The sequence below is a fragment of the Pipra filicauda genome, unplaced genomic scaffold (genome assembly GCF_003945595.2).
Source record: "Pipra filicauda isolate LSUMZ 115617 unplaced genomic scaffold, ASM394559v2 scaffold195_size2193078_pilon, whole genome shotgun sequence".
Lineage (NCBI taxonomy): Eukaryota > Metazoa > Chordata > Aves > Passeriformes > Pipridae > Pipra > Pipra filicauda.
In genome coordinates this window covers 1,022,721-1,038,394 of record NW_024104304.1, presented here as the reverse complement: position 1 = coordinate 1,038,394, position 15,674 = coordinate 1,022,721, and the positions used below count along the sequence as shown (strand labels likewise).

The 15,674-nt window shown below is 40.4% G+C and overlaps 1 protein-coding gene and 1 long non-coding RNA gene across 2 annotated transcripts in view; both read right to left on the bottom strand.

Moving 5' to 3' along the window:
* PRIM2 (DNA primase subunit 2) overlaps window positions 1–2,752 on the bottom strand; it is a 92,724-nt gene extending 89,972 nt beyond the window's left edge. The window contains exons 1-3 of the mRNA XM_027730532.2: window positions 1,380–2,752; window positions 608–711; window positions 222–301 (exon numbers count right to left, since the gene is read on the bottom strand). Coding sequence (XP_027586333.1) covers window positions 222–301; window positions 608–711; window positions 1,380–1,533 — 338 coding nt within the window. The 5' untranslated portion in view covers window positions 1,534–2,752. The remainder of the gene's footprint in view (window positions 1–221; window positions 302–607; window positions 712–1,379) is intronic.
* A 535-nt stretch (window positions 2,753–3,287) lies between these two features.
* Window positions 3,288–15,674, bottom strand: part of LOC120323090 — a 36,305-nt gene continuing 23,918 nt past the window's right edge. The window contains exon 4 of the long non-coding RNA XR_005563235.1: window positions 3,288–7,982. This is a non-coding gene — a long non-coding RNA (uncharacterized LOC120323090). The remainder of the gene's footprint in view (window positions 7,983–15,674) is intronic.

The window sequence follows — 15,674 nt, the reverse complement described above, 5'->3', positions numbered from 1 at the left end:
TTTTTTTTTTAATTATTACAAAATCCAAATACTAATTTTGATCCCACGTATCCCTTTTCATCACAGTTGAAATCAGGTTCCTAGCAAAAAAAAACTGTTTGAGCCTACCTTTCAATAGAAATGCAACTCCAAAGTATCTGTAATGTCTATAATAAAGCAAGGTGGTATCTGTATACATTTAAAATTAATAACAAGTACAGCATAATCCAAAAAGTACTTACGACTGGCAGTAAGCAAGGCGTAGTATAAAATGAGAGATATGATCTTTTCTTCTTGCCTCATAATCATCTTCAGCCAAAGCCTACAGAATATATTGTTATTATTTTAGAGAAATAATTTCTCCCAGATTAAAAATTCACAATTAATTTACCACTGCTGTTCAAGATTGTCTAAACTCATCTTTTAGGCAATAAATGCAAACTATTAAGGAAGGAGGTAACCCTAAAGAAAGAAATATATATCCTAAAAGAAAAACTACATCTCTGACAAAATGACAGAACTGCAGTTTTAGAAATAGCATTTCATCACCTCTACTTTTATTCATAATTCTTGAACGGCGTAAAGAAAATAAAGTGCAAAAGAGTTACATGTTCCAACTTTTACTTACTCTGTAGGGAAACTTAAGTTTCCGGAGCTCATTCTCCAGCTTAGTTTTGTACGAATCAGTACTTCTTACATAGCTCACACCAAGGTTTTCAACTACTTTGAGCACTGGGCAAAAAAAGAAAAGGTCCGTGTTAGAGAGAACATGTTGAAAAGAAATCTAAATGTATCACAGCTTGGAAAAGGCACAAACTAAGGTAAGGCCACAGGAACTGCTTTTAGCGGTAGGAGGAGCAAAAGGGTGAGAAATGTAGAGGATAATGTGTGGCCTACGAGTCCTTAACAGCTGGCCCAACTCCGGGATCCACAGAGTCACAAGGAAAGGGAGACAGCTAACTGATGGATCACTCTCAGGACATCCGTTTCCACCGTAAAGACAGACACCTTGGATCACGCAGTTTTCAGGAATTCAGGGGAATCCTTGGCTCCCCACCTGAATCGCAGTCCTGAGAGACATCAAATGTGTCGCAACACCCATAGAAAGTGAAACGTGGTCGTAAAAACTACCAGTGTAAACCAAAACTACACAGTCCCGACATCTACACCGAATGCTTATGGTGAAATCTGTCTCAGCACCCTGAAATGCCCAAAGCAGCGCGCTTCCCTTTAGCGGGGGCTCCTGCCAGCACGAGCAGCAGCCAGCTCGCCTTCACATCCCGCAAAGGGAGCAACCGGGCCCGCCAAAAACACACACAGCCTGACAGGAACGGTAAAAAGCATCGAGGGAGGGCAGGGAGGAGTAGGGAGAGAGGGAGGGAGGGAGGGACGCTACTCACGCCTCAGGCGGTCGATGGCAAAGCTCTCGAACTCCACCAGCGAGATGCTTTCCGTGGGGGGCTCCAGGTAGAACTGCAGGCTGTGAGGGTACAGCTCCCGTCGGTCCCCAGCCAGCCGCAAATGCTTCTGCCTCGTTCGGCTGGAGAACTCCATCTGTGCCGCCCCAGAGCTGCCTCTGGCCCCGTCCGGTCCCGACCGACCCCCGCCCGCCGAGACACAGCGAGAAGCCCAACCTGCTCCCGGCCCGAGCCCCGGCTTCCCGCGCTCCGCCGGCCACGCCCACTTCCGCGATGAGCCGCGCCTGCCGCGCTGCCATTGGCCGGCGGCAGTGAGGGGGCGGGGCCCCGCTCTCACGTGCCCACACCCGTCATGGCGGCTCCGTGCACGGCGGGCGGAACCTGCTAAAAGGTGCCCGCACCCGGCATGGCGGCTCCGAGCACGGGGGCATCCTGGCGTCTTCTACAATTGTATCGTTTTGTCATTTTTCCACGATACTGCAGGATTTGCCATTTCTGCCGCCGTGTTGACCATTTTTGCTGCAGCTGGGGTTATGTTATGTTTTATGTCCCTGCCACAAAATGCCACTTACTCGCTAATTTTTTCCCCTACCGGAAAAGTTAGTTAATGATCTTGCAACAAATTCAGAGTGTTAAGGGGTGGGAAATCAGAACTGACATATAGTTTGTGCTCACAAAGTGAGGAAAATCAGTAGGTTATGCTGGCAAGTTCTTAAGAGGAATGAAATGATCATGGACCAGGACACACACTGGTCTTGTGTTCGTGGGCAACACCTGAGACATTCCGAAGTAATCCGACTGCAGCTTTAACAAGCACTGCGACTGGCAGCCAGCCTGCAGCTGCAGACTGCTTCTGTACTAGAAGATTAAACAAGGTGCTGAGCTCAGCTGATGCAGGATAGTCCACTCCATCCTTCAAAATAAGGTGGCCACATCCACATTGCCTACAGAGGATATTGATGTGCTTGTGCTAACTCTCAGACTGTGAAGTGTGCTCTTTGGTCTGGGCCAAACTCTGCCAAGGGGCCATGGGAACATTTTAACAGGACAGAAAATCAAGCTTCAATCTCCAGGACTGCTCTGTAGTTTTCCAGGAAAAAAACATGCTATTGATATATTTTGATTTAGTGATAATTTTATAATATATTTAACCCAAAGCAAGTTCATATCTTTATATGTATATATGTATATAAAGCAACCTTAATACAAAGCAACCTTTTTTTCAAATAGACACTGCTCGTCCCACACAGTTTCTTCCCTTCTCCACCTGGCTGCAACATGAGTTGCTCAGGAGTAGGAGTGCATCTGCCAAAATCCACCTAGTATTTGCAAGAAATCAGCTTTTGCCTTTGACCAGTGTGTTAATACCCAGAGACTGACAGTGGGTAGACTGACCTGACCAGGGCAGGTCAGGTCAAGGAGTTTGGTCAGGTTCCCGCATTTGTTTAGAGTGCTGTACCTGGCCTCGACTGGAGGGGGAGAAGTGTGACAATTCCAAAGAGTACAGCAGAAAACAACGATACTTTTCATTTTAATTAAATTTCCATTCATATTTTAGGGTTTGGCACATAAACAGTACTACACCTTTTGAAATCATGGTATGCAGTTTGCTGGCCATCACTATTTCTACTGAACCACGTCCTGCTGATTTTTAACAACTCAGCAGCTATGTCTATGTCTGCTGTTTTACTTCTATTTTTTTTCATTTATTGCTGAATATTGATCCTGAAATTGTCTGTAATTAGGTGAAATCTATCCTGTTTGGGTTTTTTGAAGTTCACTTAACTAATAACACTAAGAATATTGCAAAATATCATAAGATTACTTCAGCAGAAATTAAGAATCAAAATTAACATCTATATTACTAGACTTAAATGCTATATTACTAGACTTAAATGAATCTTACAATGCAAGACCTTACCTTGTCACACACACCAAAAAATATTGGGAAAAGAAAATAGGAAAAAAAAGTGAAAATTTATCACCTTGATAAAACTCCCCAAATTTAGTACTTCAAACCTTCTTACTGATGCATTTATTGACACCTACAGATAGTAATACTTCTCACTATAGCATTTTGGCTACTTTTTTTTAAAGTATATTTTCATCACTCCCACAGTAACATTACCAGTAGGGGCTGATTTTTTAAGTATTTTTAAGATAATTATTGATTTTGTAAAAACCCACCTCACAAATGTTTTACAACAACATCCATATGGTCAGCTGTCAAACTGTCCCAATCATCCCATCCAAACACAGTCCAATTTAGCATACCCCAAAATGTTCTGCTACTTAATTAACACAGTGTTGGGAGCAAAGGGTTAAAAGTGGGAAAATGAGGAGGAGGATGGTAGATTTGCTCAGGTGACCTTGAAGCTGGGAATGCCAAAGCCTGGAGAATAACAGTGTGGGAAACCCCATATATTGTGCCTACTGCTGCTTATTCTGTCTCTGTTTTGAGAAGATTTCTGTGTAGAGATAATGTAGGTGTTTTGAGAGACTTTGAGGCAGTCTCATGGACATGTTTGAGCTCCCTGTTTCAGGAAAGATTAAAGCTTAAAGATCATTAAAAAGCTCAGGGGAGATCACAGCATAATGGTAAACTATGCGTGTGTGGGACCTTGATAAATTGGGGCAAACAGCAATCCTGATGCCCACCAGCATGGATTGAGCTGGGATCCTCCAGTTAGCAAGGTAATGAAATAAATTTTCTTTTTTTATTTCAGCCATGGTTTTGTGGTTCTTCCAGCAGCCTGCCTGTGTCCACACACACACATGCAAAATCCTTACTTGCATTAAATATATATCATTGCACAGTTGCTACTCTCACTTTTGTTATATTTTTGTTATATATTTGCTATATTAACTCGCAGAGTGTCCAATGCTAATCTGTTAGAGCCCAGTTGTTCTCTATTTGCATAACTATATCTGCTAATAAAAGGGTAAATATGGTGATGCTGGTATCTAGTCTCTCTTTCAAGCTGTCCCCTTCATCCATCATGTCTGGGATGTTTGGATCTCTGTGGATAGCAGAGATGAGTACAAAATGTCCCTTCTCTGCTTCTGGCTCACTTTCAGCTCTTACTGTTACTTGACAATCCTATTTACTGCCTGACTGAATTCTCATGTAATTCTGTCTTGAGATATATTGTCTTCATTACTTGTTTTTTTTTATGTTTTCACCTCTTAAAATGTTCTTCTTGAATAATTGTTCTTTTGCTTATACAAAATATTTATTTACATATTTTCCCCTCTATTAACTCTATTCCTTTACTGATCTGACTTTTTCAGAAATCTTAACAAGCTTACACTTTTAGTGCATTTATGTCATTTCTAGCACAACTTCTCTTTTCTTTTTTCTCTTTTGCAGTTCTCCATGCTTTTTATTACTTCTTTAAATGTTTGACATCTGGATTATACTGAGACTTTTTTCTGACCACAATGCACAGATACTTCTGTACTTACTATAAATAGCAGGGTAAATGTTCTGAGCTGGCCTTTAAATTCCTGCAGGCTCTGAAGTGAGTAAAGCATGAATCATTCAGTGAAGAGAGGTTCAGGGGCTACTTTAGTTGTAATACACTCTCAGTGTTAATTTATTTAAGTGGGGAGTAACGATAGTCGCATCCCTTGTGACACTCTAAATCTCTCTGGCTCCCCTTACTCAGGGCTTTTGAATCCTGGATTTATTTCCCAAATCCCCTGTCCAAGACCCTAGTGCAGAGGCAGAGAAAATCTAGATATATCTTCCCAACCTTCTTATATTTATCCTGACAGGCAGATCTATCATCCACCTCTACCCCTCACTGCATGCATCTTCTTCAGTATGTTCAGGCTGCTATAGCAAATATGCTCACTGCATCCTTCTCCTGCTATTTATCATTTTTGATCCCTTAGCATAATTTTTCAGTGTACATATCAAGGCAAAATCTGCCATTTCCCTGCACTAGGCTTCTCCAAAAGGATGTCACTCTTGTACTCCATTACAAAATGCTCCATGTGCATGAAATAATTTTGCCTGCCATGGTGGGGCTCAGGGCAGGGAGGAGGGAAGTGACCTGGTGTTTTTTTCTCTTGGTAATCTTTCTCTGATAATTTTTGAGCATCAAATCAATGTTAAAGAGAGAGGTTGAAGCATCAAAAATAAGATGTACTCACAAATTTGAGAAATTAGAGCCTGAGCAAAGAAAAGAGAGGGAGATTCATGGGAAAGAAAAGCACAACTTGGCCTCTTTGGTGTGTGGAGCAGCAGCAATCAGACAGTTAACACAAACATCCTGGCCAGTCAGTGTAAATACAGCTTGAGCTCAGCCACTGCTCCATCGTCTTCAGACCGACAGGGGAAGGTTTGAACTATCAAGAATCAAGACTAATAAAATAGAATTCATTTGCAGACTTAATTTATTCTGCTGCATAAGGATCTCCTTCTTTTTCCTACTATGTCTATTTTTATCGTATTTAAATTGGGAGTTTCTGAAACACAAAAAAATTTTCAGTCTCTCTATCTGTAGGGGTATTGATGTTTTCTTTTCTTGGAAATTATTACCACTAAACTAATTTACAAGAAGTAAATGCTTTTGTTAAATATAACATTTAAAATTTATTGCAGTTCTAATACTATCCTGAGAATGATTAAATTTCTACCTGTATAGCATTAAAGAAAAGGATGTTTTCTTATCAAGTAATCTGTAGGTGATCGAAAGATTTCATTAACTCCAAAAGTATTGCTATCCAACATAAAAACTAGACATAGCTATGTATCTAGAATTTTTTTAATCATATGAGGAATTATTTGTCAGCATTCAGAATAATGCAAAAAATAAAGTTTAAAGTATTTTTGCAAGGAAAATGTCTTATTGTCTGAAAAATTTTAAATATTATTCTTTCTCAGTTAAAAGAAATCCAACCACTGCAGTTGAAGGATTTTGTTCAGCCCTTTTGGCCTTTAATTAGGGGTATTGTATAATACAAACTTGGCCATTTTTTAGCAGATCTCCTGTTTTAAGCCTATGACTTGAGCATGAAAAAATGTCCTGTTCATCCTGACACACACTGAGTGTTCAAATACCCAGTCACTGCGTAAAACAGTCTGCAAAATTCCATCCTAATAGTAAGTAGCCAACTGCCTTCCAGTTGCTAATAAATCTCTGTGTTAGACTTCTCTGAGCACTTACACCATTACAAGTGAAAACCTCCAAAATAAACATCAGGGTGGGATCCAGTCTGCCTAATCTAGACACTAAGCCTACACCTACCTTTTAGCTCTTCTTTAAAGGAAATAGTTTCCCATGGAATCCTTGAAAAGAGGTACGTATCCTGCTGGCCTCCGAAAGGACATCTAGCCTGCCTAAATTTAGATGGGTAGGTAGCTGATTTGTTTTCCCTTTGTTTACCTCAAGTTTGTTTGGGTTTTTTGGTCTTTTTCAAATGTAAGTGATGCTTAGAAGTGGAAACTTAAGTATTTTTGCAAATTAGGGGAAAAATGTCTCCCTAGGTCCTCTTCCCCATTCGGAATAGATACCAGCATAAGAGGTAACATCTACATTCCCTGTGTAAGAAAAATTCCAAACTAATTGGAAGTTGCCTCAGCAAGATATATGAGACGAAGATGGTTAATAAACATACTAGCCAATTCTTGAGCCACCTTCTTACTATAAACTAAATATATTTATGTATTAGGTATAACAGCCTCTGCGTTCCCATCCAATGGTGACTGATCTCATTACCTTGCAGAAGGGAAGAGATGATACACTCAGGGAATAACCAAGAGTGTTAATTTATCTAGAGGCCTGTGAAAATCTTGGTTTTGCTTTGAATACCATGGCAGCCTGAAAATTCTACACAGAGCAATGAGAAAGTCAAAGCTGTAGGAGAGGAGTACAGAGCAGGCAGTCTCAAAAAGGGAGAGACAGTCACAGGTGTCCTCAGCAGTATGCTGGTTACACTGCCATCCCTACCTCCTAAATCACTTCATCTGCCATTCCTGTTCACTTAGAACAACTCAGTCCACTCTGACAGCTTCTGGGCCCCAGGAACTCATAATGTTCATTTCCACTCCGGTCCCATCTGTGTGGGTTGTCATAGGTGTGTGCGCGCGTGTGTCCCTGTATTTCCTTCCTGCTCTCTGTCTTCTGCATAGGTAGCACTTGTGTCACTGTCTGCAGAGATTCCCCAGTTCCAAATATGTGCAGGTTTTCCTCACTTGTAGGCAGCAGTAATGCAGTAGTTGGAGTGATAGTAGTAACCCCATCACCAACCAGCCTGGTGTCCTGAATAATGTCACCATAGTTCACTTTGTGCCCTCCCCACAGCCAGTCCTATTTCTTCCCACATTTCTTTTCACCAGCATCACACTTACTAACCTGCTTATTCTGCATCTCCAGGCACTTCCCATTCAGCAGTCGCAGGTGAAACAATCTAGACTCTCTTCTTTATCATGGCTCCACCTCAGCCTTGCCATCCAAGGAGTTCAGTGTCCCAGGAAGAGAAGCAGAGCTCCCACCTTCCAGCCCTCTGCTCCTCCAAATGTAGGCATAGACCAAGTAGGGAACAGCAGCACCTTTCTGGTGCAGTCTCCTGACAGTACTGAAATTCAAAGGAACACATCAGAAAAAGAGCTTTTCTGAAAATTCGGTGATGTGATATGTAAAAAGAAGAGGGAGGAGGTAATGATACTTTAGATAATTAAAAATACATTTGCTCTTACAGATTATTGACATCGGAGGCAAAAGAGTAGCCTAACTTCCCATTGCATTTATCCTTCTTCATAGTGTTTTACTTCAGTGATTTTAATTGAGCATTTTTCTCAGAACCTGGTATAAAAATATCTGCATTCACTCATAAGATTGCTGTCTCGCTCACTAAGTTAAGTTGGACTCATTAACTTCCTCTTTTAAGGTTGCTATGACACACTCTTCAAAGTTCAAGTGTAATACCCCAAATATTGAGGAGTTTTCACTAGCAGCAAAAGAACTCATTCTTTCTGACATTTTTGATCTTCAAAAAGACTGAAAAAAATGCCTGGCTGACCAACAGAATTTTCATATCAATTTGCTTTTGTTGTTGGGACTCTCTACTAGCCTGTTTGTCAGCCACATTTTTACTTCGGGATATTGTCTTTTCCATGCATAGGTCTGGGAAGACAACTGGCTGGTATCTTTGAATATCTGTAAAAATACTTAAAAATTAGATAGCTCTGAAAATTCAATTCTACAATTTCTATGTTCTTTTTGTGATTGTCTAATCATTTTCCATCAGTGACAACTGTCTGTTTTAAATCGTGCTGTACTGGATCGTGGATTGACTGTAAGGTGCTTACTCTTGGTCTACAGAAAGAGACTGGCCACACAATTAGAAAAAATAGAATAGGCTCTACAATTTAGTTTTTCTGCTTTGTTTTTTTATTAGGCTTTATAGCCAGAAGGAAATATATTTAAACTTCCTATATATGACAGATCATAGAATTCATCCACTGTATGGACCCCTACAATTAAAATTAGTCTAAGGTACCTGGTTTAGGAAAAAGTGGATCTTGGGATCTTTCAGTAAAACTCAAATCCAAATTTTTTGGAGTAAGCTTGAAGTAAAAGGGAGATCTGGTTGTGTCAAAACTTAGTAAAGCCCACATGCTATGGTCACAAGAACATGGAACATATTACATATCTGAAATTTTGCAGCAGGACATTGCAAACAAAATCAATAATTATTTATTCACATACAGTAGCAAGACTGGGGCTAGTAGAGACTACAGTTTCTTTTAATATGTTTATCAAAACGTGTGGGGGGAGTTCCCTGCAGTTTAGCTGTAACATATTACAAAGTCAAATTTTATTGTCTTGTTGCTTTTAAGTAAGGGTAGCTTTTCTTAGTATAAATTCTTTCCCCCCCTGCTTGCAATGGAAATACAGAAGACTTACAGAGGGCAGCCTGGTAAACACAGAGACAGAATATTTCCACTGTGATCTGCACAAAGAAGTTCCTAAGTTGTGTGTATGTTTCCCAGTTGTGCTTTTGCTTTTATTGGTGCTAGTTAGAATCATAGAATCATAGAATCGATTGGGTTGGAAAAGACCTCCGAGATCATCGAGTCCAACCCTTGGTCCAAATCCAGTCCATTTACTAGATCATGGCACTCAGTGCCACGTCCAATCTGCGTTTAAAAATCTCCAGGGATGGTGAATCCACCACCTCTCTGGGCAGCCCATTCCAATGCCTGATTACTCTCTCTGTAAAGAATTTTCTCCTGATATCCAACTTAAATTTCCCCTGGCGGAGCTTAAGCCCGTGCCCCCTTGTCCTATTGCTGAGTGCCCGAGAGAAGAGACCAACCCCCACCTGGCTAGAACTTCCCTTCAGGTAGTTATAGACGGTGATGAGGTCACCTCTGAGCCTCCTCTTCTCCAGGCTAAACAACCCCAGCTCCCTCAGCCTCTCCCCATAGGACTTATGCTCCAGTCCCTTCACCAGCCTCGTTGCTCTTCTCTGGACCCGCTCCAGCACCTCAATGTCCTTTCTGAACTGAGGGGCCCAGAACTGAACACAATACTCAAGGTGTGGCCTCACCAACGCAGAGTACAGGGGAAGGATCACTTCCCTGCTCCTGCTGGCCACGCTATTTTTGATACAGGACAAGATCCCATTGGCCTTCTTGGCCACCTGGGCACACTGTTGGCTCATGTTGAGCTTCCTGTCAATTAGTACCCCCAGGTCCCTTTCTGCCTGGCTGCTTCCAGCCACTCTGTGCCCAGCCTGTAGCGCTGCAGGGGGTTGTTGTGGCCAAAGTGCAGGACCCGGCACTTGGCTTTATTGAACTTCATCCCATTGGAATCAGCCCATCTCTCAAGTCTATCCAGATCCCTCTGCAGAGCCCTCCTGCCTTCCAGCAGGTCGACACTCCCTCCCAATTTGGTGTCATCAGCAAATTTGCTGATGATGGACTCAATCCCCTCATCTAAATCATCAATAAAGATGTTAAACAGGACTGGACCCAACACAGACCCCTGGGGAACACCACTAGTAAAAAAAAAAAAAAAATGACCGGGAATCGAACCCGGGCTGCGGCGGTGAGAGCGCCGAATCCTTCCCAGTTAGTTCCAAATTTCTTGTCTTACTTTCCTCCTTATGGGCGTGGACACAGATTTAGTATTTATGTCTACATCGACGTGATCTCAGCCTGACAGTACTTATGGAAAGCTGGAAGATTTATTGGCAGAAAAGAGCCTGTTGGAAAAAAATCTGGGTAGTGGTAATTGGAGAGTGAGTCAGTGTCTGGAGTCCATCTGTGCTTCCTACAAAATCCTGACTAGGGCTGAGTTACTCAGATTTCTTCAACTATCTGGAACTGGCTTATTTAAAAAAAATATAATTAGACTTTATGCATGCTGGATAAATCTTTGGCTGAGACCATTTGTATAAAGGCAGCAAATTATCTTTCTTTCTTCTTATTGTTGTTAGTATTGCAGTGCTGTGCAAGAGCCATACTCTTATAGAAGCAATTCAATGTACACACACAAACCAGCATGTCTGAAGGACTGCGTGGCATAAATAGCTCAAAATGCACCAAAAATAGTTTGATATGCCATCAGTTCTGTGACTAATATTATAAAAACACCTACATCCTGACCCTGGGAGGCAAAGTATTGCTATTTCTTATTCCACACGTTTACAGCGGTAGAAGCGTAAGAGGCACAGGATTGGTTCCTAGTTGGTGTTATTTTAATTAGCAGGTTGTATTACAAGGCTTGCTTCATCAACATTCCAAACATTGAAGTTCTAACCTTTGAACAATACATTATTTTAAGGAAAAGGGCATTTCAATATCTTTAGAGAATATTGTCAAACTACATACTGAATTTAAAGCAGATCTTATAAAACTAAGGTTTTAAAAATCCATCATTTTTATCTCTGTTACCATACTAATAAAAAGTTACTTCCAGTGAAATGTTCTTCACATATTGCAGCAAGAACCTCAAAGCGTTACAGGGGATATTTGTTACTTAATTTTATTGCCAAGACTGAAAGAAAAAAAACAAAGAATAAATTGATTGTGAGTCAGTCACATTTTTTCATTTCTTTGCACTTTAATAATTCCTGAAAGTTTAGAAACACAAGGAAGGATTTTTTGGGGTTTTTTACATGAAAACAAACATTTAAAACAAAAGAAGTTAGTACAGACAAGCTGTTACAATTTTGGACAACAGACACAGAGAACAGGATGGTAACAGTACTACGTGAGCCACAAAAAAAGTCAGGATTGAAATTTATGAAAAAAATCTATCAAACACTGGGAGTCTTATTTAAAAGAGAAAAAACCTTTGACAGTCAACTGGAAGAACATTTTGAGGCAACATTCACATATTCAGGCTAAACTTTTGCCTTTAGTATGATACCTAAAACAGTTCCAGTTCATATTAAAACATGACCTGGTTGACCAGTTTCTTTTCTCCATTTTTGGCTTATTCCTTGCAATTAGAATTGTAGATAAGTAGCCCAAAATTTCAGGAGAGCAAAACCTTACAAGATAGTGTCTTGTATTTGTTATAGGTATTTATAACACTGGTATTTATAACACAAGTATTTATATTTCTGGAGTTTTAGATCGACTAGAGAATTTAAATAAAGTAAAAACAGAAGGGAAAAGATAACCAGACATGCTGTCCTTTCCTCTCTGTCCCTATTACTCCACACAGATGTTTCAAAACTATTCCTTCCAGCTCTGTGTAGATATAAAGCTAGCAGTGCCTGCAGTGGTGTAGAAAGCTGGATTTCTGAGTAGCTTTTTTTCAGATGGGAATGGAGAATGACCCACTCAGTCTGCAGGAACAGGTCACTGGAAAAAGAAGATCTCCCTGAAGTATCAGGGACCTGGCATAATTCCTACACTCTCTATGGCATTAGAAGTACAGCACTTATTCTATGCTTAGGAAAACATATACAATTTGCCTTTTTATGGATCATCATTTTTTCTTTCCCCTAGCATGCCTGCAATCCTCTTCTCTATTTCACACACAGCCTCACCCTCTTCCCCATTGGTGTTTCCTAGGTCCTCCTTTTCTTCCTCGGTGCCTGAAGATCATAGTGCATGTGCTGTGCATAGCCTGGATATTGATTCCCAGGTAGTGGCTATCAAAAGTGACAGATAATTTCAGTTGTCTTGCCTCCGATGAACATACATCTGCGTCTCTTTCTTCTACTTAGCTATCAATTTTCAGAGATGTTGAATGTTTATCATCTCCAAGATGTTTATCTATTTATATTACTTGGAATTTACCATTACCAGCTGACGACTCAAACAGAAAATTCTTCTGCTGCTGTTGCATTAGCAATAGTCTGAAAACACAGCTAGCAGAGGTCAGCTGTGTGGACACTATTTACCACTCAAATAGTGGGTTCCTGTCTTCATCACAAAATATTGCACGGAATGGGGACAATGCTGGGAGCTGATACAGTACCTATCTTGCAAACTCCTAGCACATTGTCTGTGATGAGATAAAAATAAGACCTCTTGTCATGATATTTCTTTCTCAGTTCTCTTGTACGTCTTACAGAAGTGTGACGGAATGATTCACGGACTTCTGCCTTGATGGACAGAAATCACTTTATTCCCCATGATCCAGGGGTTTTATATCATTCACTTCCCACTGGGAGTGGTTAGGCAAATCAAAGCAGAACACAGCTGCAAGTCACACATCAATCACTCTCACAGGCTGGCCTGTCCCAACCAGACATCACACACACACAGACCTTGGAGTTTCAAGTTACCCATTTTTCACACCCCCAAAAGGTGAATTGCAAACTGGAGAGCTCAGCTTGTCCCTGGGCAGTAAATCACAGCTTAGAGAAAACAATACAAGGTCATCTAGACATTCCTCAGGCCTTTCTTTTCTTGTTCTCACACTGGCTTGCTACACAGAAAGTATTTTTTTGTAAGGTCCTTAAGAATTATGACTATCAGAATTCGGTTCTGTAGAACTTCTGAACAGTTTATCCTCTTAATTTGCTTATCCACATCTATTTAGCAGTTTCATCCAAGACATCCCAGCTATCTCAGAATAGTGCAGATTTTGCTAATCTGAAGGCAGTGCTCAAGCAAATTGAAAAGTCTACAAAAATTTTAGTCCTTAGCATCAGGGCTAAGGGTTGGACTCAGTGATCCTTGTGGTTCCCTTCCAACAAAGCATATTCTGTGATTCTGTGACCCGTATGTTCTACCCTGGAATTTTCCAGGGCTCATAGCAAAAGCCTATCCTGATTTTCTTTAAGGTATTTCCTGCATTTCTATTATATTGGTAGGAAAATAATAAATAGTATCTCCTGATTGTAGGGAGGCAAAGGGGAAAGTGAGATTTCACATCCAAATAAAGAGGATCAAATGGTTCTGAAACTCTCTGACTGAGAAACAAGGGAGTTTCCTGGATGTGAGCCAGGGCTAACTTGATCCAATCAGTGGCTTCTCATAGGCATCATTTTTGCATCACCGTAGTTATTCTATTTGAAGGTAGTAACTTTAACTCCTACAAATTCACACATGAAGGAAAGCGTTTAATGACTGGGTCCTTTTTCTAAGTGCCAAAACACGTCCTCTTGACATTTTTGTTTCAAATAAAGTTTGAGCTATGTGATGTGTTAGGAGAGAAATCAGTTTTGTATATTTTTCAAATGCAAAAGAGAGGAGCTCTAAAAGGAAAGTCAACATAATAAATAGGAAAAATAAAAAATAACTCCTACTGATGCTAAGGTGACTGATAACCAGTCACTAGACAAAGAGCCTTGGCACTGGAAGAAATATAAAGATATTAAAGTAGAAAATATAAATCTAAAGCAAGAGGACCAATGTACACTACCCCATAACTGGGACAGTGGATTAAAGCGCCAATATTCTTTCATTGCAACCATCACCATCTTTCTACAAATGAAGTAAGATTAGATTGTTTTCCATCTGTAATGTTGATAAGTGAAATATTGAACAATTTGGTGAAAAACATCAGCAGGCATTGTTCCATCTTTTACAATCACTTTCTACCCCTGCCTGCTCACTAACATCAGGGCAATGCAGAGCACATGTGTGTTGTCTTTTTACACAGATATATGCATCTGTACAAAGTGCAGGAGGTGCAAATACAGGAGCAGCCCAAGCATCTACTTAATGCAATCTGGTTTTGACAGTGATCAGTTCCAGATGCTGAAAAGGAAATTTCCACAGAAACCACAAGGTAAGTAGTCATGGAAGAACTGATACATAAGGACAGTTTCTTCTCAACTTTACTTTGTAGGCTGGTTCATTCCCTGAAGAATGGCATCTTATGCCCTTTCCAAGTTCACTCTCTACTATCACCTCAGTAATGTATATGCAGTTTAGTGAAGCCTCTGTACCCTGCTGCAAGCTCCCCCATCACCAGGGTTTTATCAGTCTGTGCGCCAGAACGCATAGGCCAACTCTGACACCACAGCTGCACAGCCATTGCTTAGACTGTCAAAAACCAGCTGTGAGTCTGTACAGAGACATGGAATATAAATAGTATAGGTACTGGTGTGACAGGATTGTTAGCAGCTCAAGGATTCACTGGCACAGTGAGGTATATAATTCTAAATTAAAACAGAGAGGAAGGCTGCTTGGCCCATGCACTATTCAGGACCTACCCAGTCACATCACCAGTGTCATGAGTGTTGGTGCATGCCCAAATAAACCAACTCAAAATAAGAACCATAACAACTGATGTACACTTATTTCAGAAACCTGCTGGACTCTTAACCTCAGTATTATCGAGCAATCAAATCCACGAGTTATGTATTTTATAAAACACTCGTGATAATTATGGAAGCTGGGAGAAATTACACATTTCTAGGTCTGTGCTGCAGATACCCAACTGAAGCAAATCCTTTTCAACATGCTGTTTTTAATCTGTGCAAAACTAGCTAATTCCTACCACCTAGTTTGCTCATATTGCAGTGATTTAACCCTTGGCATTTTCATCAGATTCGCCACAGGTTATCAGTTGCAACATTTGTTCACTTCATAGTAGATAGTTCACTTCAGAGTCAATTGCCCGCAACCCTGCCTATTTTGTTTTTACAAGCATTTTTGTTCTGTTACACTGGACAAAGCAGTCAGCAGGATAATATTTCATGAGGTCATCTTTTGAAGTAGTATTTTTTTTTGCAGTAGTAATGAGAATTTCCACAACAGAATATTGTTGCTAATTATTTTCACTCACCTAATTAAACCATCTAAAGTTTAAGTGTCTAATTTAAGATAATTTATTTGGCTGGCTCAGTGGT